The sequence below is a fragment of the Meles meles genome, chromosome 6 (genome assembly GCF_922984935.1).
Source record: "Meles meles chromosome 6, mMelMel3.1 paternal haplotype, whole genome shotgun sequence".
NCBI lineage: Eukaryota > Metazoa > Chordata > Mammalia > Carnivora > Mustelidae > Meles > Meles meles.
This window is the reverse complement of record NC_060071.1, coordinates 50,174,362-50,202,018: the sequence shown is the minus strand read 5'-3', so window position 1 is coordinate 50,202,018 and position 27,657 is coordinate 50,174,362. Positions and strand designations below refer to the sequence as shown.

General features: G+C 52.5%; 1 protein-coding gene across 10 annotated transcripts in view; it reads left to right on the top strand.

Moving 5' to 3' along the window:
- The window catches only part of MEGF11 (multiple EGF like domains 11), a 351,654-nt gene that overhangs the window by 99,909 nt on the left and 224,088 nt on the right, over nt 1-27,657 (top strand). For all 10 annotated transcript variants that reach the window (XM_046007979.1, XM_046007977.1, XM_046007986.1 and 7 more), the window contains exons 2-4: nt 18,091-18,196; nt 22,022-22,123; nt 26,148-26,248. In XM_046007979.1, coding sequence (XP_045863935.1) covers nt 18,099-18,196; nt 22,022-22,123; nt 26,148-26,248 — 301 coding nt within the window. In that variant the 5' untranslated portion in view covers nt 18,091-18,098. The remainder of the gene's footprint in view (nt 1-18,090; nt 18,197-22,021; nt 22,124-26,147; nt 26,249-27,657) is intronic.

Sequence of the window (27,657 nt, the reverse complement as noted above, 5' to 3'; positions counted from 1 at the left end):
ATGAACTCCCATCCAAATGGTGAATGTTAGCTTGTCGTTATCTCTCCCAAGGGCAGAACAGGACATGCGTCTTCTCAAAAGCCAGAAGGAGGAACTTCAGTTAGATATTGGTAGGAATTAAAGGCTATAATTTGCTGTCACTTTCATCTGAAGAAATGGAGCCTCTATCTTTGAGGATTGTCCCTTGCTGCCAGAGGAAGGGAGGCCATCCAGGATATCTAGAACAACCTTCCTGTTGGAGGCCACTAATGGTAATTCCCCACACCTGTGTCATTCATTATACCTTCCAAAGCACTTTCACGAGTGTCATCTTTTTGATCTTTATAATCACTCCACAGATGATCAAAGCAGGCATCATCATCTTCACTTTGCAGACTGGATAGTTAAGATCAGAGAGGTCAAGTCAATTTCCCAGAGTTGCCCAGCAAATTAGAAACAAAAAAAGGATAAGAGACAACACCCAGCCTTTTTTTTTTTTTTTTTTTTTTTTTGGTTTTTATTGTTGGTGTTGTTTATGTTTCAAATCAGTGGCAATAAGAGGGGTATGGGGGAACCGAAGGAGGCGGCATTGTGAACAGTAGCTATCCTTTACTGGGTGCCCAATGGTGACAGTAGCTGTATTTCTTGAGTTCTTATAGTGTATCAGGTACTGTGTATAATTACCTCATTTAATTTTCACAATGGATACAATTACCATCTCCATTTGCAGATGAGGAGACAGAGCCTCTGTGAGATTAAGTCATTTGTCCAAAGTCACTCAGCTAGTAATTAACAGAACTGGTTCTTGATTCACACCAGCTGACTCCAGAGCATGTTTTCTACACCGCTACATGGTACGCCAGCCAACCGACGCACGAATCTCCCAGGGACTCAGTGTGGGACATGTGCTCTTGCCAGTCTCCTAGATAGACACTGAGACTTGGTCACATTAGGGACCTGTCCCAGAGCCACACACCTAGTGGACTTTGACGTGTCTCCTAGGCTGGGGTTCAAGGTGGGTGTTGCAGATTCCCAAGCTTCCTTCTTCTGGCACGTTCTGCAGCCTCTCTCGAGGCTGTCCCAGCTAGGGCGCACAGGTGGGCAGGCTGTGTGGATGGGTCAGCCCACGCATTGGACCCAGTTTGCACCTTCCCTTTCTTTCTCTTCCTGTAGAGAGGACTGGAAAGTCAAATGCATTCAGCACCTGGCAACGGCTAATTATTAACGCCCGAGCCGCTGGCAGCAACTCGTTATGTCGCATCACACAGAAGATTTATGGCCACTTTGAAAGAGGCTTTGAAATGAGACAAAACTCAATATTGAATTTTTTTCATCTCTTTTTCCCTTTGGGGTTTCAGGGCAATGATATCAGCTTCCTCCCCATTAGCATATTTCTAATGAGCTCTTATTAAGGTGAATTTCATTCCAGCATTCAGAGTTTTCATTAGAGGAGGGGGTGGGAGGGAGGGCAAGACACGGGCAGACGCAGGGACCTCGGGGCGCAGGGATGGGAGAGGCCCTCGCTTGGCTCTAACCTCCTCCAGTGAGCACTGCTCTCCCATTCATGCAAGAGGGTTTCCGCCGCTTTTCACTGGGATTGGGCAAAGGGGCCTGGGGTGTTATGCAGTAGGGCTCGCGCTATGGGAGGGCCTGGGTTGGCTCAGCTGCTGCCCAATGACAGGCAGGCCATCACTCTTCTCTGAGCCCGCACAGTGGGGACTGTAGCACCTGCCATGTGGCCATGCTCTGTGGGGAGAAACGGTGTCTGCTGTGTTCGCTGCTGTAGCCTTAGTGCCTGGCACAACGGGATGCCCCATAAAGAGGGGTGGAGTAGATGGGGTGTGGAGGGAGGGATGGCAGTGTTGTCCCACAAATGCGGTCGGCCGCAGGTGCTAGGGCACATGCCCATGGGGATGCGGGAAAGGTCCGCTCATTGACCATCTGTGACTGGGCTTTCGAGGGGCAGATTGGTGCCCAGGGCCCTCGTACCAGCCCTAGGGTGGGAGAGGGAGCTACAAGGCCCTCTGTCCTGTGTCTGTTGCCAGACAGATGTGCTATGGGAGGGGTTGACAGGCATTCCTGGTACAGCAGCTTTGCTCTTTCCATTCACCTGGCCTGGTTGGCTTCTCGAAGGTGTCGGACAGCTGCACTAATGGCTTAGCAGTCCCCTGCTTCTACCCCCCAAAGACACTTTGATAGGGTAGGGGTGCCCTGGATGTCTGGGCAGAAGCAGAATACCAGCAGGGAAGAGGTACCCAGGCCATGGAGAAAGAGACAGAGAAAGGACATCTTCACCCACCTGGTGGGCTTTCCTCTTGATGAGGACCACAGCCCCTACCTGCTCCCAGGAGGTCCTAATGGGTCATTCTCAACCCTGGCAGCCCAGTAGAACCATCTGAGAATCTTAAAAAAACAAATACTGATGTCCAAGCTCTAGCCACATACATTTGGTTCTCATTGGCTTGGAGTGAGGTCCCAAGCATGGATTTTAGAATGTTCCTACGTGATTCTAACGTGCAGCTAGGATGGGTACCACAGCTTAGTGTGTGTATGTGTTGGAAGAGGGGAGCCAGATGTCCTTCCCGGAGGGGACCCTCCACCACTTGCCCCCCACCAGGGGAGCCTCAGCCCTTGCCCTGAGCTCTGTGATGGGGGCAGCCTGATTTCTGCCTCAAGGACAGAGGAGATGCCACAGGAAAGGGTGAGGTTGCCACCTCTGGACAAGTGTCAGCCTGCTGTCTCTGTGCCATCTGGTCCCTGCTCTGCTACTGAAACCTTGGGCCCCTCCTCACCCCCTATACCCCAAGTCCCATCTCAGGGCCCTCATCTCCAGTAGGCCCTTCTAGGAGCAAATGAGAACATAGCTGAGAATGTGCTTTGTAAGACACCCACAAGAAGGTAAGGATATTTAAGACTGGGAGATTCTGCAGAAGCTGTTTGTTAGGCCTGGGGTGAGAGGGCTGGTGGAAATAGTTTCTGAGGGCCCCCGGGGAAGGCAGGGCAGAGAGGAAAGCTTTCCCGCAGCCTCTCACTCTGCCTCTCTAGTTAGTTGCCTTCTCTGTGCCCCTGTTTGGAGAAGGAAAAGAAACACTCTCCGGGAAGGCAGGTAGAGGTGGCAGGGAGAGACGCCAGCCAGCCACTGGCAGTCCTCTCTGTACCCAAGAAGAGGAAGACCCCTCGGGAACAGGGTTAGAACGGGCTGGAAAGTCAGCAGACACTGGGGTTCGTTGAGGGGCTGGCAAATTCAAGGTACCCAGCATCCAGTGTGTCTCCAGGGGTCTCTCCCTGTTCCCCTGCCCCTAGGCTACCTGGGCCTTGGGCCCCACCCCCACCCCAAGGGGCTCTGCTCAAGGGTCTCACTTCCCTTTCCTGTGGCATGGTGGAGTGGGAGGGGCGCTGGACATGGAGTCAGCTCTGCTATCCGCTCTGTGACCTTGGGCAAGTCTCTTTTCTTTTGGCCTCACTTCTCTCACGGAGAAAGAGACCTGTTCGGTGATTTGTTGATTCAGTCACTGGCCAGTTATCAAACGTTTATTGATACTGGCACTGGGCCAGTGGCTGAGGTCAGCAGGAGGGAACCCCTCTTCCCTCTCACCTCTTCTTGCTGCAGGGAATCACTGTGGAACCTTTTCGAGCTGTAAGCGACCTTAGTGAGAGTCCAGGTTTGGCTCTAAAACAACAGAACTGTCGCTCAGCATCCTTTTATAAGTGTCTTCCCATGGTCCCATAGCTGGTGGGTAGAGCTAGAAAGCTCAAAGTCAGGGCCGTAAGCCCATGTCCTCTCCTCAGGCGAGCCCACCCACTTGAGAAGTGATTCTAGCTCCTTCCTCTCAGGAAACAGCCCAGAGGGGTCTGGTGACTCATTCAGGGTCACACAGACCTACCAGAACTGCTGAGAGCCCTGGTTTCTGGGTTTCTTTGTCCCCGGCCTGTTGAACCGAGCCCTCGGCTGGGTGCGTGGCTCAGGCCATGTTCAGAGCCCACGGGCGCCCCGTCAGCAGATTCTGTATCCCCCCCAACAACCCCCCAGCCAGTGTGCCAGGTGGGTGGCCGTGCTGGCTCCCACATTCGCGCGCCGTGACTCATACACGCCCAGCTCTCCCATTTGGCCTTTGTGATCACGCAGGGAAGCATCCCAGTCCTGGGGGTGGGGTGGGGTGTTAACAAGGGCTCACGGTGTCCTCACCTTTCAAGTTGATTAGAATATTTTCCTGACTGAAGGAGCCCTGCATGGGTTGGGTCCTGCTTTCATTCGTGGGGCACAAACCATTTCTCTGCCTGGCCTGGGCAGTGGCCTGTTCGGTAACAGAATAAACCCTCATCCTCAGAGGACTGGGGAGACTCAGGGGAGTCCCGTGCTCAGCTGTGGATCCCATTCAGATCTCTTGCCGGTTACTGCCGCCGCCAGCACCCGAACTAGCCCAAAGGGAAAAGTGGGAAGGGGTAGGGCTCATCCCATCCAAGTCCCGTCCCCAACCACTTTCTTGAGTCCTCAAGGCACAACTGAGGCAAGATTGGCACATTTAAAGAAGGTAGTTGGGCTAAGGGATGACATAAGGGAAGACACGTGGAGGATATATCGTAAAGTAAGATAGTCTGGTCCAGGGGCTCTGGCTTCCTCCTCTGTACCCCTGGTTGTGCTCGGGAACATCTCCCTGCCCGGTTCCTACAGAGGAGGCCCGCAGCCCCCCCACCACCCATCTCTTGATGTCGGAGCCTTAGGAAACTTAGAGACCATCTAGCACTTTCTCAGCCGGGTTCCAGAAAGAATTCAGCCCTAACGCCCCATGACATCCACTGTGTCTACTGGATCAACTTTTCTCCTGTGCATCTAGAATGATATGTATTATGTACCATCCTTGGAAAAGTTGAGGAAATAGTCCCGGAAATCATTTTCTGGGTTCTGTGGTTCAGGTGAGGAACTCCAGCTCATAAAGGCTTCCTCTTAGCTAATGAAGCACAGAGGAGGCAGAGGAGGCAGGAGACTTGCCCAAGGTCACTCAGGGAGCACAGGCCCATCCTTTTGTCATCATACTGTCCTGTCCTCCCTTCCTCTGCCTAAATATAGTGAGCATGGAGGAGGCTCTGGTCCAGAGATGGCCCATCCCTCCCCCAGCACACCACACATGGCACACACACACGCACATGCACCCACATACATGCGCGCGTGCGTGCACACGCGCACACACACACACACACACACACACACACACACACACACAGACTCTGAGCCTGAAGAGCAAAGCCATACTTGGAAGCGTGGTGACGGACGAGCAGGTAGTCCTGAATTCAGATCTAGTTCATTCACCTCCAAACTGTGAGTCTGTGCAAACGGAGATCCCAACAGCAGCTCCCCAGAGCCCCTTCGAGGACGGAGTGAGAGCAGCCCGGCCCCCAGCCCAGGGCGGGTGCGGGGCAGGCTCTCGGGAACTGTCCATCTGCTGCTCTGGTCTGGTCCTCAGCGGCTCCTCGATTCACTGTTGGACTCCCATCTCTATCCAACTTCTCATTCAACAGGGGACATTACCAGAGTGTTGTTAGTAAGTGCTCTCAAGGCACCAGAAGTGGTCTTAGCGGGAAGCGCTCACTTGGGCTCACGGTCTCAGTCCCGGGCCCACAGACCCAGCTCCCACCTAGCCCGCTCGCTTCTCTCTTTTCTCCCTCTTTTGGCATAGCCACACGTGCGTCCTAGTGGGAGGCCTACCGTGGTTATCAGGCTTCTGGCCAGTCCCCCGTTCTTCCTATCCCACTGAGTCCCTGCGTCATGGCAGATTGGGAGACTTGTGGACACACGAGATTTCTGTAGCTTTGGCACAAGCTTCCTGTTTTCTGCACATTAGCAATTTAGCCTACGGGAGGTTAGCTCCTTGCAGGCCGGGTCAGGCTGGGGAGAGGGCAGGGAGCAACCCGGAGAAGGTGGAGCCAGAGGGGAACCTCCCCCCTACCTCCATTTTGCCTAGAGGAGGGGATCGTCCAGATTTCTGAATTTTCTGATGCATCGGAAGTGAGGCCGAGAAGACCTTTATAGGGTTCCCATGCTTGCCACCCAGATCCTTTTGCAACATGGCCTTTTCCCTTCTGGTCTTGGTGAGTGGATTCTATTGAGTGGGAACACATCCCTTCGGATTTTTTGGGATTTTGTGTGATTTCAGGGTCATCGTTCCTAAAGGTGTTGTTCTTATCAGGAGTAGGTCGGAAGTGAGGGAAGTGAAGCCCGTAAGTTACCAGCGCAGAAGTTAACCCTGGCGGTGGTTTCTCAGGAGGGCCTCGAGTGGGGTCAGCCCCACTCCTCCGTGGGGCACAAACCACGACTCTAGGGTGGACACACACGGAGGAGAACCAAGCCCGACAGGCACCACAGGCCGTGACTAGCTGCCCAGTGGCTTCTGGTTAACCGAAGGCTCTGCTTCACTGGGGTTCAGCTGCATTTTCTCTCCGACCCTGCTGCTCAGGATTGCCTGTGCCCAGCTAGGCCTAACTCTGGGACACAGCCCAGATCCTCCTCCCTCCTCACGGCCGTGCCTCTCTCCCACCTCAGTGTCTCAGGCGGCGTGGTCCCACGGAGCCCTCAGAAGGAACTTCTCTGACACGTAAGCTTTTTAATTTCGCACACACAGCGCGTCGATGCCCCCAGACAAAGCAGAATTGATTTATAATTCTCTTAATGGAAGCACAGACTTTCGTTGCTCTAGAAATAGATCGTTACCTCTGCCACCTTTTCCAATTTCTCCCTCCCATTTTTCTCCCCCCACACCCCTGGGGTCTAAAAATATGACGTTTTATCGCAGCCTTCTATCGTAAGCCACTAAACGCCAGACGGTTCTCTTTAGACCTTAAATTTATAGCATGTTTGTTCAGTTTCGCTTCATTAATTAATGTTCTTCCCAGACCTCCATGCCAGAGTCTTTGTGTAATGCTCTCTTACAGTAAGCAGGTGCTTTTATCCTTAATGAACAATTTCCTGGAAAATAGTGAAATAAACAACGAATAATCAGGCCAGGAACACAATGAATCTCAGAGTTGTGTGCCATTCTGCAGATTAAACCTAGAAGATGACAGATGGGTTTTTTTGTTTTTTTGTTTTGGGTTTTTTTGTTGTTGTTGTTTTGTTTTTTCGTTTTTTGTATCCGCCGCAGTGCTGTCTCGGTGGTTCCTTCCTTGGGGAATGAGTTCAGGGGGGCTACAGTTCTGGAAGGCGAGTGAGCCCCTTGCTCCTCCAGGAAACCCGTGTTGAGAGGAACTGTGTTTTATCACCGAAGCGTGCGGCTGCGGAGATGATCGTCAGATCTGGAATCTGGAAGCGCAGCCAGACTGGCCTCCGGTTCCAGACTTGGAACTGTCTCTAGCTTAGGCTGTGTGTGGGTCAGCAGGGCCTGAGCCAGGCCAAACTGCCACCTCATTGCAATTCATCTTGTCCTTATCTCTCCTTTCTGGCAAATCTGCTCCACTGCAAGGAGGTAGTTCTTGGGCCCAGGACCCTAATAAACTCATTCTCTCTCTGTGCACCACTCCCCCAGCCCTAGGACTATTTGGGCTGCCCCTCCCCCGCCACACACACCCCAGCAGGAGGGCAGTGACCAGACTTTCCCCAGCATTTTACTATTTACAGGCCTTCTTGTAACCCTTATCTCTTTGGCTTCTCACGACACTGTGAGTAGGTTTTCTTACTGTTTCCACTTTACAGAGGGGGAAGCTGGGACTCCCAGAGGTCAAGTGATCTACACAAGGTCGCCCAATGGGTAAGAGATGGAGGTGGGATTCGGACCTGGGAGGTGATCAGGATTCCAGGGCTCTGGGTTCTTGTTATCTTTGGTGGAGCAAAGCCTATGTGGGTAGAGAGGACTGAGCAAGTCCTAGAGGGAGGTGAAGTGCCTCAGGCCGACCTGTCCAGGCTGTGAGCCAGAATTCATCAGTGTCATGAACAAAAGACTGCAATAAATTTCTCTTAAAATCTGAATACCTGATTCATTTATTATACTGAATAGAGCTGACAGAATCATACATTATCCATCCATTTTTCTGTGTCGTGAGATCATTTTGGGTCTTTGAAATGGCATAATGTTTTTAATCACGGCATGGATACAATCACAGCATGGACCCATGCCATACAATTGTAATGGCAATTTTGCCCCAGCCTGATGGTGCCCAGGGCTGCCTGGGGAGCCCCGTAAAGTGGCCTGTGTCCTGAGGGGTAGCAGGTTCAGAGCTTGATGAATCCCTGTTCTCTGGGAAAAGGCACCCCAAGGGGCAGTAGGGGAGAATCCGGACCTGGAGGAAAGGTGGGCTGTGGGCACTGCCTTCTTTCTTTCCAATACGAAGATGGCTTTACTGTGGTGTTTCACATTTTAAAAATGGAGACCGGCTCATGATAGAACGTGCAAACATACAGGAAAGTATAGAGAAGAAAGCAAGTCACCTACAGTGTCATCGCCCGGACATTTAACATGTTAACATTTTAAACATCGTTCCGTTTCCGTAACGTAAACATCTTTCCGTCTTGCTCACTCTCAGCGCACACACAGGCACCACATACACACGCACTCCATTTTATAGAAATGCGATCCTAATACGCGTGCTGTTTTGTAATGCGTGTTTGTCATGGATTAATACATCAGGGTTATCTTTCCATGTTGGGGAACCCATGTACATTATCTTAAAATATCTTTGCCTTTCTGATTATAGTGGTAATAATGTTTATTGTAGGAAACACTCATATAACAATAAATATACTGACTTAGAAGCACGAGTCCTGTGATACAGCTTCCTTCCCCTCCAGCTCCCATGAAAGATGATCACTATTAATGCTCTAATGGATGGGCTTCCCTGTTTCCCCCGCACATCAATATTTTAATGTTTGGGTAATATTTTGTTATGGAGATATGGTGGAATTTATTTAGCAAGGGCCCTGCTGATTTAGGCATTTAGGTTGTTTCAGCGCCTCAACAAACATCTCTTTATTACGAGATGATCTTTATTAACAGATATTCTTGAACCTATCCTTGACTCTGGCCAATTTCTAAAAAAAACTTTGCAGAAGTAGAGTTCTGATTGTTATGCATTGCCAAGTTGTTTTACAGAATACACGGATGCATGTTTCCACTACAAGTGCACAGGCACAGGCATCTTCAGGCTTTGGGACAGTTGGGTTGGGACATCTGGCTGCAGAATCTTCTGGCCTAGATACATGTGGAAGGTTCCAGAAGGACCCCAGAGAGGCGCCCTAGTCTGATGCCCGTGTCTGCAGGCTGACAGCCGGGCCCTCCTTTTAGCACCTGCCCAGGGAGAGGTGGCCCCCGAGATGTGAGGGGTCAGAGTCAGGGAATAGAGCATGAGATAAGAAGTCAGTCTTTATTTAAAAGGGTGCTGAGGAATGGACAGGGAGGGGGTCAGAACTACGGGTCACGACCATCACAATGCTGCTGACCTCCGCATTCCCCATACTGGACTACAGCTGAATCCTTCCAAGGGTCTGTTGCTTTCTCATCCTGCCCATGTCCTCAAAGAGGAAAAGGAGGCTCAGAGCAGTGAAATGAATTCTCCAACCCCTCTGTGTGTTTCCTTTCTGTGGGGAGATGGGGCAGGCCCCAGTCTGGGAATGGGGTAAGAGAGAAGAATGCGAAGGGGGAGGGAAGGGCAGGGAAGGGAGACACATTGTAGGTGAACTTGTAGGGCTCGAAGGTCTAGGAGATGATGCGGTTGGACCCCAGCCTTTGGGATAAGCAGAGAGTGAAGCTCAGAGAGGGAAAGCAACCTTTCCTGGGCCACACAGCAAGTTAGTTCCCTTACCAGGCAGAGGGGGTTGGACGGGGCCTGTGGAAAGCCGAGTTGCTCCTGAGCAGAGCTGGCATTCAGGAGGGAAGGCCCCAGGAGGAGGGGTTGCCCCGAGTCCTGGGCGGCTGGGTTGTTCTCTCTTCAGAACAGGCAGTGCTAATCAGGAGTGGATTCAGAGGCAACAGGGATGGAGACGAGCCAGGTTCAACGTGGGAGGCACCTGCAGGGATGTGAAGCATCGATTCCCTGCAAAGATCTCTGATATCCCATCACACTTGCCTGAGGCTTCCTGCCAGGGAAAGGCCTCGGCGCTTTGAATTAAGCCACATCCTGGGTCCATGACCCTCTCATGACCATTCCCACACACCCTCCAGCAGGTGTTTAGAGGTCTTGAGGCAGGAGCCTGCCTGAGTCATCTTTGTGCCCACGGTGACTGGCAAGTGTTCAATAAATATCCGCTGAGTGGACAAGACACGAGGCCTGTCTTGACAATTGTACAGTGAAGACTGACCCAGTAGTTGCCATATAGACCCAGCCAAGCCTCGATTTTCCAGCAGAAGATTTTTCTATCTCTCTCTATGTATATATTTTATATATAAATAGAAGTATAAAAATAGAAAAAATATATAAATAAATATATATTAAAAATAAATATATGTATTTATATATATATTTAAAGAATATATACATATATATTTATTTTTTCCCTCCAGCTCCTCCGAAATTCCAGAAGTCAGGATTAGAGAGTTGGAAGGATCTTTGAGGTGGGGGAATATGGGTTGGGAGAAAACGAATATTTTATTGGGTACCTTCTGTGTGCCAGATGCCAGGCTCGGCCAAGAGCTTTACCTGCTGACTCACGGACTATCCTAACAGCCCTGTGGAGCTGGTCGTGCCCGGTGTGGTCCACATGACATACTCAGCCCTAAGGCAGGTAGATGATTTTATCCAGGTTGTGCCACCAAAAGGTCGAGTCAGGATTCGGTCTGGGTTCACTGTTCCTCTCACGTGGAGACCCGCCACCCACGTGTCGTGTGATTTTTTGAACCAGTCCCCTGAGGACAGTGTCCCCTCCGACAAGGCATTGGACTGTTGATGCTCCCGGGTCCCGGTGCCAGTTCTGAAACCATACGCCTTGTTGTCCAGTCTGTCATCCCTCCTCTCCGCCCACGTGGGACCCTTGACCTTCCAACGGTGGTGATTCTCCAGCACTTTGTCCCTCAGTGCTCCTTCCCATCCAGGCACTGGTGGTTGCGTCTTAGAGTCTGAGAAATGTTTTTTTCAGATGGGCGGGAATGGGACTAATCTCCGCGGGGCTGTGTGGCCCTCAGTTACTGACTTATGTTGGGGGTGTATGGACAGAGCCATGATTTCATGCTAGGGCATGTGGAACTCCCACGGCTCTGAGAATCCCACAGCCCTGGGTGGGGGTGGGAGAGGGAAGCGGAGCCAGTTCTGGGGAGGCTGGATTGGGAGGGGCGGGCGGCCTCGGGGCTGGCCAGGCCAGCTGAGTGTGCCCTGATTTGCAGAGAAATGGAAAGTTGGAGATAATTGCTTTGTGAGAAATGGAATGGTCTAAGAACACAGATGAGTTTTCTCCTTCCATCTTTGGAGGGGCCGGAAGCTGCCGCCTGTTTGGGAATGGGAGGGCTGAGGGCCCGGAATGCGGAGGCTGCTCACTGTGGGTGAAGAGGGGGAGCGCTTTATTGGCCTGGCAGATTCTACAGTTCCCTCTCCGGCCTCCCCGAGATGTGCAGTGATTTCTCTCCAAGGCTGGCTGATGCCAGGACCACTTGGTCTGTAGGGCTTGAGGGCGCGGGGGACAGGACAGTCTTTGACCCTGATGAATGGATGCTGCAGGCTTCCGTGGCGCCATTTTCAGGATTTGCAGCCCAAGGCTTCCGGGGCAAGGAGAAAGCAGAATTTATCGGGATGGCAGGGCCCAGACTCTGAAGAGGACGTTTACCATTGTCTCTGGAGGTGCCTCCAAACCCCTGTGATTTATCCCCGTGGGCAGGCACCTGGTAGGGCCTCCACGGTGGCCCTGGGGATTTCTGCCGTGCTCCTGCTGTCAGGGAATCTCTCTTTCGGAGATTAAGAGCTGTGGATTTATTTTGAACTTTTTTTTTTCTTTTTTAAGTGCAGAGAGATTAGAAAGCCTTCGACATAAACCCGGCCCCTGGTGGGATTGCTGGAGGGCAGGAGGATTCATCAAGGCAGAGGGTGAAGCCTGTTAATTGCGGGGCTGATCATGGCTCCACTTTTCATTGCGCATTCATCAGACCCCAGCAAGGCCAGTAAACAGAGTGGGGCCTGGGGACTGGGAGCCAGCGCCAGAGATCAGTGGGTGGAAGACGGGAACGGTCTGCCAGGGATGATCACCTTGGCATTTGCCCCTGTGAGTGCCAACTTGGCTTTTTTGGTTTTATTCCGAAAAAAAAATAGAGAAGCGTGTGTGTTTGTGTGTATGTGTGTTCTATAAATAGAAGATAGAAATCTCTCTTTCTTTCTCCCCACATGCTGGGAAGGATGTGAGGCGTTTGCTTTATCAGTCCCCGTTTGGGGTTTTGCTTCTGCTGCTTCCCGAGCCTGAAAGCGTCTTTTCATGAGGTGCTCGGAACACGGCGACCCCCAGTTGCAGCTTGAACTATTGAGGAGGCTTCAATGCCCGCCTTGTGCTGGTCCCTGGAGCTGATGTACCCCGCCGCTGGCCGGGTGGCCCAGGCGGGAGTCTTTGAATCACTCTCAGGATGTCACCGTGCTCAGTGTATTTGTCGCCAATAGATTGATGTCTCCGTGGGGCAATGTTAATGCAGCGCGGGATGCCCCCTGCTGTATGACCTGCTGTTGGTACAGATCTGTGGTGGCCTCCGTCAGGCCTGACAGCAGCAGTGTGGCTGAGCCCGATAGCTGGGGACAGCTGAGAGGTCAAGGGAGATGGTTGGCTGTGGAGTCAATAATGGGTTGACAAGGTGTATTGAGGCCCTCTGCATGCAGGCAATGCTCTGGGTCCCGGGGACAGCAGTGAACATACCAGACCCACATCTCTGCCCTGGTGGTGTGTGTTCTAGTAGAACCTCCCTTGGTTCTAGTACCAAGGGAGGGAAAACACAGCGTAGGTTTGAAGGCCCAGAGGGAAGAGCTGAGGCCACATCTAGATGGTTTCTATAGAAAAGGAGCAATTTTTAAAGCTAGTAACAACTATTCAGCAAGGTAGGAGAGGTGCCCCCCCCCAGTGCCTGTGACAGGCATTACCAATCGATCCAGGCACACTTTTCTGCTCAACCCTGGTTTCTCAGCCAAGCCGTAACAACACATCAATGCCCAGGGTTGTATGAGTGAAACCTCCCAGGACCCACAAAATTGTACCTGACCACCGTCATCTGGCTGCCAATGCAAGTTTGTTGGGAAGGAAGAGCTCCCTGGAAAAGACTGGGGTAGACAGAGGGCAGGTCCCAGATACATGGCCTAGGCTCCCGTGTACAAGATTTCGGCACAATTAGGAGGACTGGGCAGGTGGTAGAAGCAAAGCAGGTGGGGGAAGACTTTTGCACAGATGGACTGTGAGGTCGTAACAACCGACCCCAGGGCAGAGGCCATCTGTTTGTCTGTCTGCCCTCTGCCCCAGTTTTATGCATCTTGGCTGATGTGAGCATCTGGTGTCTGGTCAGGTGTGTGCTGCCACCAGAGGGTCAGGCCGGACTCTACAGGTGCTGGTCATGCCAGGGCCCTGGAGGAAGGCATGGGCTTTCAGAGGAGGGCTTTCAGACCCTCTTTGAGGTCTGCCCTGCCTGCAGGGCCCAGCCTGGCGAGAACGAGGGTCTAGCTGGGAGGAGGGATCCTTTGCTATGATGTCAGGGTCTCTTGAGTTATCCAGGAGCAGGTTCCCTGAGCACCACGTGCCAGGCACAGAAGGCCCTCAAGTGTTAGAATAAACAAAGGAATACAAACTCTAAGAACGCAGATTGACAGGACCAGGGCTTCCTTCACACTTGACCTTGATGGAGGGGAGCAGAACTTTCCAAACAGGTACCCCGAGGACCTCTGCTCCTAGAGTTAAGGTGCACTGAAGACAAACCATAAGAGATTCTTAAGTCTAGGAAACAGACTGAGTTTAATTGATTTTAACTGAAAAACAAAAAACAAAAACAAAAACAAAAGATATACTCTACTATTTAAAATGAGGAAATAAGCACACGGCAATTGCCGGACTAATTCACTCGTGGAAATCTTTGGGAGATTTCAATCACTATCTCACGGGACTAGTGTCCTACTGAACCCTGTTTCGGAAAATGCCTCCCAAAGTTGCCCACATGGCCACCATGGCCCTGCAGTGCAAACCCTCCACCGCCTCCAACACCATGGGCACCTTCTTGCCCCCGGGCGTGGCCTTACACTCTGCCTGCTCCCGGAAGGCCCTTTCTTTGCCTACTCCCTTTCCATGGTCCGTCCACCTTAAGTCCTGTTCACTCCCAGGAGCCCCCCCAGTGAGACTTCACGGCTTGCTGTTTGAGCTCCTCAAATAGATGACTTCGGACCCGTGCTGTTTCTTTGTGTCCACAGCACAGCCCTGGGCCAGGCCGATGGTGTTCCAGGAATGCTCAGTCAGTGGGTTCAGGCTGGAGCAGGTGTGCAGACTGCCCATGCCTTGTGGGCAGGTGTGAGGCTCGCCTCCTAGCTACCTTCTCTCTCCTCTAGCCTCCGGCTGGGGTCATCGGGGGTGGAGCAGTCATACCCCACCACCGGGAAGGAAATTTCTCCACCTCGGCAGCTCTACTCCCTTAATATTCAGGGAGCACGGACCAGAGGGAAGGGAACCAACGGATCTATTTACATGTTCTCTTCTTCTGAAGTGAAACCAGGGGCATTTTCTTATTTAATTATTAATGCCCTAAATCAGACGGTGCCCAGTACGTTAACCTCTGTCACTCTGAATGGAGTCGGCCTAATAACCGCTGCGGCGGCATCGATTTTCCCTCAGTCATCTTGTGAGCATGTGTCTTTGGGATCCATCCTCTGAGAGAGAGCCTGGGAAAGCCCCATTCACATTCACGGCGAGCAGCCCCGCCATGGGGAGGGGGGTGGCTCTTCTCTGGCCCCTCTTCGCTTAGCCTCAGTGAATTGTCTGAGACAAGTAGAAATACTTTTTCTAAAATCAGTTCCCGAAAGGAGCTGACTAGTTGGGCCTAGACGCGACCCCACCTTCCAGAAGGTTCCGTGACATGTGGGCAAGATGAAGTAGGTGAGCTGGAAGGCTGGCGGGGTGACATGGGAAGAGCCATCAGCGCTGGGCCACGGTGCCCAGACCGGAAGCTATGTGAGTGGAGTGCACCCAGAACCCAGCAGGTGCACAGCCCAGCAGAGGTGGAGGGGCCAGTGGGCCCGAGCATGGTCCTCAGACACGCAAAGTTGATGATGACGGGGGATTGAGGGCAAGGGGAGAGATGTGAACAAGGAGCAGGAGAGACCAGTCTGGCCTGGGGAGGGAAGGGCAGGTGATAAGGTTGCATGTTTTGGATTGGGTTCCAAGAAAAAGTCTGAGGGTGGAGGCAATCCCAGGGGAGCCTTCCACCCTCAAGCTGCATGTCCTTCTTCCCTGCTCCCCTCCCATACTTCCACAGGGGCCGCTTGGCCTCAGATGGGGAACTGTGGCTGCTGGTGGCAGGGTTAGTCCAGGCTTGGGTGTGAATGTCCCCCACTCTGTTGGCCTGAACACAGCCACACGGATGGAGGAGTGAGGCTGCCTCGCTGCTTGCGTCCTCTTGCTCCCTGTCCACCTCCCTTTCCCCCTCTCCCTCTCTGCACCCAGCATCCACATGTGAGAGTCAGCCAAACTGTCCTGTCCACATCTGGTGCAGAGAGAAGAAGTTTGGATGAAGATTTTAAAAGATCTCCCCAATTCTAGCCAGGATCCCAGTTACCTTCCATCTCCTACCCCTCTCCTGTCACCGTGGATCAAAAGGGGGCCAGAGAAACACTCTTTTCTAATCCAGGCGGCTTCATCCTATGATGTTCTAAGCTTCATAAGTTTGAAGATGCGGTCATGGGGGTCCACCTGGGAGATTATAGGAGTGGGCGAGTTAATGAGACAGGGCCATGGAGAGAACCAGAAGGAGGCCTTCTCTCCCTCTGACATTCCGATGTTGTGCCTTTCTGAGCACTGTGTCTCTTCCTTTACTCCCTTAATTAATTAAATAAAAATATTTTATTTATTTATTTGACAGAGAAAGAGAGAGAGAGCACACAAGGAGGGGGAGTGGCAGGCAGAGGGAGAGGGAGAAGCAGACTCCCCACCAAGCAGGGAGCCCGATATGGAGGGCTTGATCCCAGGACCCTGGGATCATGACCTGAACTGAAGGCAGACACTTAACCGACTGAGTCACCCAGGCACCCAATATTCCTTTATTTAATTTATTTGCTTGTGGGTCTGCACAAACCCCACCTTGGAGACAATGCTTGTCGTACACTTGACTCTCCCGGAAACTTTATGCCAAATCTGGGCAGGTTCTTTCTCATTGGGGCTGTGGTTCCTCCTCAAGGAGGGGAATGGACTGAGCCACACTCAGCTCTACTGGGAACATACTGGGCTCCAGGCTGTGCCCCGCTCTCTGTGGAGCGGCCCCTTAGGTCTCCGAGGACTTGCCTGTGGGGGTGAATAGGAAGAGGAGATGAAGGGCTGCAACCTGTGTACTCCTGGACTTGACAGATTGATGTAGAAACACCAGAATTCATTTTCTCTTTCCGAACAGGTTTTCAAAATACGTGTAGCCAGATTATTTTCAGATCTCAAACAGAAAAACCTCATTAATCATTAATTTGGACCCCTACAGTTACACAGAATTTGTGACAATTTGTTTATCTTTGAAGGAGCTGCTAAGAAAGAGTTTAGTGAGGAAATTACTGGGGATGAGGAGGAGAGTATTTAACCTTTCACGAAGACAGGAGCTCTATTTAGCTTCCTTCTGGGTACAGATGGGGGTGTGTGTGACAAGCATGTCACTCCTGTCTGTCTCCGAGTGGAGTGAGTCCTTCCTCGTCGGCAAGCTCGGGACCAATGGACTGCATCCTCAACCATTTCAAGCCTGGGGACCCCTTTCCAATGTCAAAATATTTTCTATGCCATCCCTGCCCCAGTTATTAGAAGTTGTATCTTTTACTGTGGCAGATTGGGAAGAAATGCTACTCTGAATTCCGTAAAGCTTTTAAGCAAATCCTGATAGCGTCTGTGGACACATGAAAAATAGAGCTATCTTTCTGAATCATGGTGTTCATTCATTCTATAGCTGATTTTTGACCACATATGGATTCCAGCTCTCCTGGGCTAGTTCTCCCCCCTACCCTTAGACCACCCCACCCTCTGCAGGTGGGAACCCTTGGACCTGAGCCTTGGACAGAGCCCTGGAGTGCTAGGGCAGAAAGGAGCTTGGGGGTTATGCTTCCTTGAAGCCCCCCAGCAGGCTTTCGTCCCTCGGTGGGAGTGATGTGTGCATCAAGCGGGGTGTCAGCAGCGGATATCCCATAGCAGCAGGAGCAGCAAGGTCCACAGGCCTTTTGGGTAGCCTGGAAGGGTTTTCCCACTCAGCACCCACCCGCCACCCCCGGCCATGCCAGACACCACATCTTTCTTCCCTTTCTTTGTTGTAGGAAGGAGTTGGGATGGGGCGGGGAGAGTGGATGTGCAAAGCACTTGGGAGCTAAGGCGGAAGGGACCCAGGGGAAGACCCTGCATTTAAAGGTCAGGAGTGGGGTGCCTGGGTGGCTCAGTCATTAAGTGTCTGCCTTTGGCTCAGGTCATGATCTCAGGGTCCTGGGATCGAGCCCTATATCGGGCTCCCTGCTCCACGGGAAGCCTGCTTCTCCCTCTCCCACTCCCCCTGCTTGTGTTCTTTCTCTCACTAAGTCTCTGTCAAATAAATAAAATCTTTAAAAAAAAAAAAAAGTCAGGAGTTATTGGTCCCAGCCTGGGCTTGGGGGCCTGGGGACACCCTGATCTTACAGCCAAACGTCACGCATGTGGGCATTTTTCTGGAGAAAAGTTCTTGAACTTGCGTGACATTCTCAAAGCAGTCCACGAGCCAACAAACTTTCAGAAGCCCTGGCCTGGAATATCAACTTTTCCCTGACTCAGGCTTCCCACTCCCCGGTTACTCAGAACTGGTGAAGTGTAGTCAGAGCCCACAAGTGTGAAATATCAAACACTCATTACATGACGTTGGGGGCAAACTTAGTCTGTTTAGCAAGTCTGTTTTACCGCCTCGTGTGTGAGAAGTCTCAGTGGCGAGCAGATGCCTGGGAAAACGGCCTGATTCATGATGCTGCTTCCTTTGTTCCCCCCCACAGGGCCCGGGATGGCACTCTCCGTGACAGAGTTCATTGTCTTCTCCCTCCTGCAAACCGCCCTGTCCCTGAACCCCGAGGACCCCAACGTGTGCAGCCACTGGGAGAGGTAAGATGTGGGTCTCAGATGGCTGGGCGTTCCCTGAGGCCCTCTCCCGGGGGCTTGGTACCGTTGGGACAAAAGCAGTCGTGAGGTACAAAGCTGCCTGCCGTGGGCCTACAGTCCAGCTGGGGAAACAGCGCAGGCGCTGGAAGAGGACCAAGCAATGGTGATTCTGTCTACATTCAGGGCTGTGGGAGCTCTAGGCGGAGGAGCTTGACTTAAGTGATGCTGCCTGATAGTTCACAGGGAACTCTTGTCCCTCCCTGCATTTGCCCTTGTAAAATGGCCATTTTACAGACAAGGAAGTAGAGGCACAGAGGGGCTCAGTGCCTGCCCACAGCCAGGTGGGGGGCAGTGAGTGACTGTGGTCCAGATGTGCTTTTCTCCCAAACCGTGACGTCTTGCCTGGTCCCCCAGGTTTGGCGTCAGTGCGGTGGCTCCCCTGTGCGGGCGGCGAGCCGTCAGCCCCATGGAGGACCGGTGAGGGGACTCTGCGGCTCCTGGCCAGGGTGGGTGGGAGGGCTACGGGGGGAAATGCAGCCCAGGGCCTCAGCGGAAGGGGGCTGGCTGCATTCAGGCTGCAGCACTAGTCTGTGGGGAATGGGCCAGGGCCCTGCAGACCGCTTGACTTTGAAGTCCAAGGTTAAAGTATTGATTTTGGTGAGCAGAGAGATAGTGACCAGAGACCCAATCAGGAAAAACCGAATTAAACCCTGGAATTGATTGGCTGTGCTGACCAGGATGACTCTGCCACTTAGATGTTAATAAATCAAATGAATAAAATTAAGATGAGGGCCCAGTGGGGGAGGCAGATGGGAGCAGATAGGCAAGTGGGTGCCTGTCCATGCTCCATGCTTGCGAGGGGGAGTGTCCCGGCCCCAGGGCAGGGCAAAGCGAGGCACCCCACCTGGGCAGTTTTAGGCCCTGCAGGGATGGTCTGCGGAAGCAGAGGGACTGTGCCCCCACTGGCATGATCACCAGGGACCTGTAGGTGCCCTACAGGAGTCCCTCCAGATTCGGGGCGGGAGCAGAAGGCAGTGCTGCACCGTGCCCCTTTAAGGTCAGGTGGGAGGAACATGAGATCTGTCGTGAGAAGACGTTGGTTTGGTTCATTCCAGTCTGGATCTCGCCACCTGCTTGCTGTAATGATTTGGGGGAAGCGTCTGAACCACTTTGAGTTTGCTTCCACCTCTGTGGAGTGGGAGGAGTAATTACCCTGGCCTCCCAGCCTCGCCAGAGGATCAGGGTGCCAGTATCATGAAAGGGCTTTCGGGACTGTAAAGGTCAATTATGGTCTTTTCTTGTTGATACCTCTGGCTTTGCGGGAACAGCTCCTCACAAATTTAGTGCACATCAGGCTCACTGGAGGTGTGGATGACAAATAGTTTTCTGGGTCCCAAATCCTCTAATTTTCTAGACCTCCCCGACATCAGTGAATTTGGAATATGAAAATACTCTGAACGGAGCCTGCAGTGAGCTGGCTGTCCGCCGAGGTGGTCCTTTAATGGGAGGATGAGGACTGACCCTATAACTAAAGTGAGGTTTGGGGGCGCCTGCGGCTTCTCCAGCCCCTAGAGAGGAGGCCTTGTGGGCAACACACATGAGACCGAGTGCCTTCTTGGCTTGCCCACCTGAGCTCCGCTGCCAATGACACATGGACAGATGTAGTCTGTGTCATTTCAGAAACACGCCCCGGTCCCCAGTGACCACTTAGGGAGAATTTCTCAGCTAGATTAGTGCTTCGGGTGGGGTCCTTGTTAATTATGTCCCTCTACCATAAAACCCAGTGGGAGACCTCCCCTGGCTAATGAAGCCCGGCTCTACAAGATTAATCTGGTCCCTCATTAGCATGTTGGCAAGTGAGCGTGTTAAACTGCCCAGCCGTGAAACCAGGGGCACACACTTCGCCCTAGAGACTTGGAGTTGATTCAAGGCCTCACTGCCAGACTCGCTCGGCCCAGGCACCCCTGCAGAGCCGGGACCATCCCCCGTGACACTCGGCTCACCCCACTGTTGGGCTGGTGCCTTTTCTCGGAGGACCCACTGTCTCTGTCAGGACTGGAAGGGGTGCCTGAGCACCGCCCATCCCCCAAGTGTTTAACAAAGGCAGGGTGTCCGTTCTGTGTGTGGGTCTGTCTCCTCTTGTCTCCCCCTCCACAGTCAGGGGGTACATGTCCCCAGTGCCTAGTGCAGGAGATGAAGCCCTGCAGTCAATAATAATGGTGGGGGGCACCTGTTAGACACTGGGGAGCCATTAGAAGTCTTACAAGTACTATCCTGTGTTGAGCACTCTCCATGTCTTACCTTGCTTTATCTGCCCACCACCCTGTGGGATGGGCACTCCTATCATCTTGCAGAATCCTCACAATGACTGTGTGAAGTCCCTGGCAATTTTTGTCATGGATTTACAGGTGAAGAAAGGGAGGCTTCTGTGAGTTGAGTAACATGTCTAAGGACATGCTGCGAACAGGTGGCAGGGTTCAGCTGTGACCCAGAGCGCATGCACTCTGAGCCATTCATTCTCCTGCCCTAAGTGAGGTGTTCAGTAGCCACGTGGAAGCATACGATCGCGGAATCTGAGAGTTGGAAGGGGCCCGTGGGAAGCCCAGGGTGGCTATTGAGCTGCCTCAGTGTCCCCAAGCCTAGAGGTGAAACCAGGTTTGGCCCGTGTCTGCGCAGACGTGTGCCTCTGACTCACACATGTCCGTTGCACCGACTGGTAGGGGCTCGGTGTTTCCGGGAGCCAGAATTTTCCAGCTCCCTGTGTCCTGTACCTTGCTGACTGCCCCGGACCCTCTTTCTGGATTCCAGATATTTGACCTTTCAGGCATTAGGGAGCCTGTTGGGGACCCACTCTGGGAGCTGGCCTGCCCAGCCCCCCTTGCAAGCAAACCAACAGTTTCCTCAGGCAAAGCAGACAGGTTTTTATAGCCTGGATCTGGCCATCTGGCCCAGGTCAGCGAGCCGTCTGGGGGGAAGCAGTGAGAAATACCAACCTACATAAAAATGAGTTCCTGATGTCTCAGCTGGGGCCCCTTCCCAGCCTGCACAGCAAGTGGGAATCTTCCCTTCAGCAGCCTGGCTCGACCACCTTTTCATACAACTCCTGCTGGGGGCGGGCAAGTAGAAAGGCTTACGGGTTAAGGCTGAGCTGTTCCTTCTCGAGACTTCTACCCACTGTTCGGGTTTACAGCTAACGGGCAGCATAACAAGATAGCACTTCAATTAGGAGGTCCGGGGCATGTTCTTGATGCTCCCACAGCTATCCCGGAGACAGAAGAGACCAGAGATAACTGGGTAACCTTGCGGAAGTCAATTATTTTTTCTCTTCTTCACTGTCCTTGTCTGTAAAATGAAGATAGCAATGCCACCAGCCTTATAGGATTGTGAGGATTCAAACGCATTAAAACACTTAACACAGGGCACTCGATCACTATTAGCAGTTAATTGGTACCTTAGTTTCTTTATCTGTAAAATGGGGCCACTTACTTCATAAAATTGCTAAAATGTATATGCTTTGAAACCCATAAAAATCTGAACAAAGTATTTAAAAGCTTGTCGGCTCTGCCTTCCAGAGCCACATAGAATAAACCTAAACCCTCCTTTATTCTTTCTCTGACAAATGAACAAGTGAACTAGAATTTCGGAAAATGAGCTGGGCCGAAGGGCAGTAAGGGATATGTCTTGGAGGCTAGTGGGGGTGGGGGCAGGTTAGAGCCCCCGGTTCCCTGGCTGTGGGCCTGGCTTCCCTGGGGAAGGAGCCACCATCTTAAATCCCAGCTCAGCCTCTCAAGCGCTGACCACAGCTTTCCCCTCCTGTCTGGTTCTCAGCTATGCCGTGACCGTCCAGGAATCATACGCACACCCCTTCGACCAGATCTACTACACGAGATGCACAGACATCCTCAACTGGTTCAAGTGCACCAGGCACCGGTGAGTACCTCTCTCCGGCGATGGGGCAGGGAGAATGTGCTGGGCCCCCAGGGCTCACCTTCATACCATTTAGTAATGGAGATCTGAGATGCTCTGCTGAGGGCTTCCTTCTGGCCAGAGAAGCTCATGGGCAGGGCGGGCCAGAAGCGCTAGGGAATGACTGCCTTTGGGGGTGTCCCTCAGCCAACGAGACATGGGGAGTTGGTGGGTAAATCCCCCAGCTCCCTCACCCTGAGGGTAGAGGGGAGAACTCTGAGGAACGTTCTACACATATCCCAGTGCGCTGTGAATTGGCTGCCTTCTCTTCCCTGTCTCTTCCCCACTCTCCTCCCAGTGCTTCCTTAGATTGTCTCCCCAGTAAACAGCTTGTCCTGGAATCTTTGCCTCAGGGTCAGCTGGGGGAACTGCAACCTCAGACAGATCCCTCAGAGCGGGGGCAGTCCATGCCAGGGCAGCTGGCGAGGGGAACTGAGCACAGGAGAGAGTTGGGTGCCCTCTTGGCCCCTTGTCCAGCCTGCCCATGGGAAGTGCTCAATCCGAATGATAGCCCGTGGTTCTCCTGCTCCCTTGTCTGCAGCCCTCCTGCAGATCTTGCCATTCTCTCATGTCGCTGGGGCAGAGAGGAGAGGAAAGAAGAGAGAACACATGTTATTGGACGTGTTATTGGATGATCCTGGGCAAGTTGCTTCATTTGGGGATTCCCAGTGTGCTCATCAAACATATAGTGATCCCACCCCACTTACTCTCACAGGGTCCAGTAAGGTCAGGGATGCTTCGAAAAGTGCAGGGGAAGATGGGGAAAAGCGAGCTATTAGATCCAGGCAAGGTGGCACTATTATTTGCGGGGTGGGAAGCAGCAAGTGAAGGGTCAGTGAGCATATTATGGGGAGGCCAGCCACCTGTTAGGCCTCTTGCCTAGTTGCCAAACACTCGTGTTGGTTCCAGATTTCTTTGGCTTCCTCCTTGTGGGCCTTGTCCCTCTTTGTAGTTTATGCCCGAATCATGGTGGGTAGCAAGGTGAATGGGGAAACTTGCTTTATGCTGAAGCACCAAAGACCTGGTTTTCTTTGGGGTTTTGTACACATAGTAGCTGCTTTAACATCCCTATTTGCTGATTCCAACATTTGGCCCACTTCACGGTGGTCTTCATTCATTGTCTTTTCCTTTATGTGGGCAGTATTTTTCAGTTGCTCCTTGTGTCTGGGAATTTTGGATTGTATTCTGGGCACTGTTCATGGCAGAGATTTTAGAGAATGAAATCTGTTATGTTCCTCCCAGGAGTATGGATTTCTTGTTGTTGTTTGTTTTGCCAGCCAGTTAATCTGGCTGCATTCGATTTCCAAAAGTTTCACAGGTTTTGTCTTAGCGGGACTGCGTGGGACCTGGCCTCCACACACACCTTTCAGGGGCCAGGAGTTTGGGTAGAGATTTTACAACAAATATGGGGCTTCCTCTTTGTGGCTCTCTCTTTTCTGGGGTTTTTACTTTTCACTCTCAGGTTCCTGGATCGACCCTGGGGTTGTCTTGTGGTGCTTCAAGTCAGTAAGGCTGTGTGTTTTCTATCTGAATTGTAGCCACCTGGAATATGGTTGACTCGGGCCTGCCCTTGGGCTAACTTTGGCCCGTGTCATTTCCTCCTTTTGAGTGTCTCTTTCCCTCCAGTACCTACCTTTGTTCTCTCTCTGGTGCCTTATGGTAATTCCTCTCCCACCCTCCCCCAGACTGTACAGTTTGTTAGTAGGAACTTTGGTCCAAAAGGAGCTATTTGGCCATGGCTGCATCCCCTTCCCCTAGCCCTTGACTGTGAAATGAAGAGGTGGGACCAAATGCCCCCTTCCAGCTTCCTCAGCTGTGCCAAGTGGGCTGCCTGTGGCCCCAGTCAAAGGTGGAGGCAGAAATCAAGGTCCTGCTCCCTCTGTGAGCTCATCAGGCCCTGTGTCTGAGCCACGTTTGCTCTGAGGTGTGGCTTTGCTGGGTACTCGGAGGCCGGGGCTGCCATCCATCAGCGCTGGGGGACGGTGAGTGAGTGGCTGCTTATTAAAATAGGCTGCATTCCTGGAACATGAATTATTTTGCTAAATTATTGAGTTGCCTTGCAGCTTTCCTGCTAACCTGGGGTGTGCGTGCTGATAGACACACCATCAGTCTGCTTCAGCGTGGAATACTTTGTTTAAATGCAGCACCCCTTTCCTGACAGCCTGGCCCCTGACCCCTTCCCTCTGCTGCTCCCCACCCCAGCAATGGGAGCAAGCAAGGGTGAGAAAACTAGAAGCAGCAGGAGACATCTCTCTCCTGGGAGGCTGGCATGGTGCCGAGACCTCCACTGGAAGGGCTGGGGGATACGCCTGTGTGGTGGGACTACTGGGTTGGGTGAACTCTAAGGTAACCCTCTTTCTTTATCTGAGAGGTCCACGCCATCCCAACCCCCTCAATTGCCGGGAGCTGCTTTCCTGTGCCGGGGAGGTAGCTTCACTTTGAGGCCGGCTTACTTTTCATTATGGGCTTTTGACAAAGTAGAATGACCTTAGTTTACGACATTCCCAAATATCACAGATTTCCCCAGGGCCGTGCACTGTCATTTGTCATAAAGCGTGGGTTTTAAGGACTGGGAGGGCTAGCCCAGCCAGTGCTATGGGGCTCCCTTCCCAAGTTGGCCTGACCCTCCATTGGAAAGCAGGCTGTATACGTCTCCCATGTCTGGCCTCCGCTGCTCTGCCCCCTGGAGGGGGGCCCAAAGGGCAGGCTCCCCTGGGGTGTGGATGGGGAGGTGAAGGAACTCTGGTTTCAAGGCCCAGTGACTTAGGTTGAATCCTCATCACACGTCATGACCTTGGGAAGTTACTCCCTCTCTCTATCCCTTAATGGCCACTTCAGTCTCTTCCATTTTGACCCTAGCTGTGAGGAAGGGGCTTTGCCTACCAATATCCCATTTTTCCTTCCTCCTAAGGACTCAGTCCTCCCACCAGCCATTTACCTGGTCTTTCTCCCTCACCGGGGCCATCCTGTATAACCAGCCAGCCACCCTGTGGGGACTGGCAGGACTGGCACGGGGCCCTAGTTTAAGCCTAGTGGCTTTGAAATGAGAGTGACTTGGGTTTGAATCTTGACTCTGAAACGGATTCATTGTGTGACCTTGAGTGAGTCATTACCTTTTCCCCATATCAGTTTTCTCATCCATAAAACCAAAGGAGGGGTGCATAAAATAAGAATAAAAACTGTAACAAGGAAATAAAAGAAAGGTGACATAGTCATGCCACGTGCCTCAGATGGAGAGTGCAATGAGGTTTCGCCCGTAAATCTCTCCGGCACAGGAGGAAGTGTCAAGGCCTCCGTCAGCAGAAGGGCCACACCCCAGGGCTCTGACTCCCAGGCCAGAGCTGCTTCTGCTCCCTGGGCCTTAGCTTCTCCCTGTTGCAGAACCAGGGCCTGGGTCTGAGCCTTCCTGAGGATGGCATGCGAAGCTCTTGCCCGGGACGCGTTATTTTTGGCGTGAGGGAGGTGAATCCACTCTCTGGGACTGAGTCGGACTCAGAGGGCCCTTTGCTGACTCTGCTTCCGGTTCTCCAGGTGGGGTGACCTGTTCTCTGGAGCCTGCGAGCTGCCTCCTCATTTGGGCAGTGGCCCTGGCAGAGACGCTCTCAGGGCCCCAGTCCAGTCCGGGTCCCTGTCCCAGGAGCTCCCTAGGGTCTGGAGGCCTTCAGGAGAAGCCCCTGGTTACCTTGCACTATCGCCCCAGAAGCGATCTTCCAAAACCCTTCTCCATATCCTGCTGAAGAGACTGGGGCGGGGGGGGGGGGGGGAGTCAGCAGGTGTAGCAAACGGCGTGTGAGTCATAAGTTCTGCATCACAGTGGCCCAGATGCAGCCATCGATTTTTCTTTATTGTGTTCCTTCATATTCGAAGCCGCCATGCATTTTAAAGTAATTATTGAATGGCATCCTCAGTATAGCTTAACACAAATATCATTCTAACACGAGGGATTGATTTTCAATACTTTCAAGTGGCTTTTTCCCTTGTGCCTCAGGATCAGCTATAAGACGGCATATCGGCGCGGCCTCCGGACCATGTACCGACGGAGGTCCCAGTGCTGCCCCGGCTACTACGAGAACGGAGACTTCTGCATACGTACGTAGGGGCCATCTCCCTGGGGATGGGGGGAGGGGGGAGGGAACCCAGAGGAAGGGAGGTAGGGCTGTCAGCCAGGTCCTGGGGAGCTGGCCTCGGCTGACCTGGGGGCTCCAGAAGTCCCTGTCTGCTACCAGCTCTGAGGGGATCAATGGGTCTGGTACAAACATGTGAACGCAGATTTGGTCCTCCGGTCGATCTCCTCTTAGGAGACTAGACGCTGGTCAGTTCTAGGCTTTGCTGGGGTCAGGAGAGAAGTGGACACTTTTGAAGCGTGTGGAAGAAGGGCTGAGTGCCTGGTGCAGATCTGGAGGGCTCCAGAAGGCTTTGCTGGCTGGAAGTAGGCATGGATGGATCAATGGGTGGAGAGATGGATGGGTGGAGGGAAGGACAGAGGGTAGAAGAGAGGAAGGAAGGAAGGCTGGATCATTGGGTGACAAGAGTAAGAGAGATCACAAGGGGCTGGTTCTAGGAAGTGGGAGCATTTCCAAAAAGGATTAGGAGACCTGAGGACAAGGTCGGTGTGAGGGCTGAGTTTCTGGCAGTGTAGACCCTCTGGGTGGGAAGGCAGCTCTGTGCACTGAGAGATACCCAGGAGTCTGCGGATCTGGGGTCGGTCCCAGCTTCCCAGGGATGTGCCTTTGGGCAAGTCACTTAACCTCTCAGTGGGGACGATTTAGGGCTAGAGTCTGTTAGAGTCCAGTGGACTCTTTACCACCACCTCTGACAGATGCTGTGGGGCCAGTATGGAGCTCTCCAGGGGGCAGTGGAGTTTTGCCTCAACTGTGGAAACTGTCAGAGAAACTGGGACCTGCCCCATTAGTGACAGAGGGGAATCCACCCCCAAAGCTTCTGCCTCTTCATTTGGAGGCAGATTTGGAGAGTGAGTCTCCTTGTTAGCATTCTCCTGGCCCTTCGGGTGGGTAGAATGAGCCAGCACCAGAGAGCTGGTATGGGCAGGGTGGGTGTGTTACTGTTGGGAATGAAATGACAATTTTCCCCTCTTGATGTTACATATCCCCTCTTGCTGGAGAAGCTCGATTCTAATTGCATTACAGGAGTGAATGAAAAATGCTCCCACAGATGGGTTCTGTAGTGATGGCTTTGCAGGAAACATACAAAAATACTCACTCAAAGTCATCCACAAAAGGCTGCGTCTCAGGAACAGGGCAGAGTACTAGGCTGGGACAAGGCATTCGCTAATGCCCCACCTAGGAGGGGGCTCCTGTGGGGAACTGAGTGGAGAAATGAAATGAAGATTGAGGTTTTCCTGCTGCTGCTCTGTCTGCCCAGAGGAAAGTGAGAGCCAGGCGTGGGATGTGACACAGGACTCCTAGAGCCCGAGCAGAATGGATGTGAGCGGCCCTTCAGGGCTCAGGGCACAAGGATGGACTCAGGGAAATGCTAAA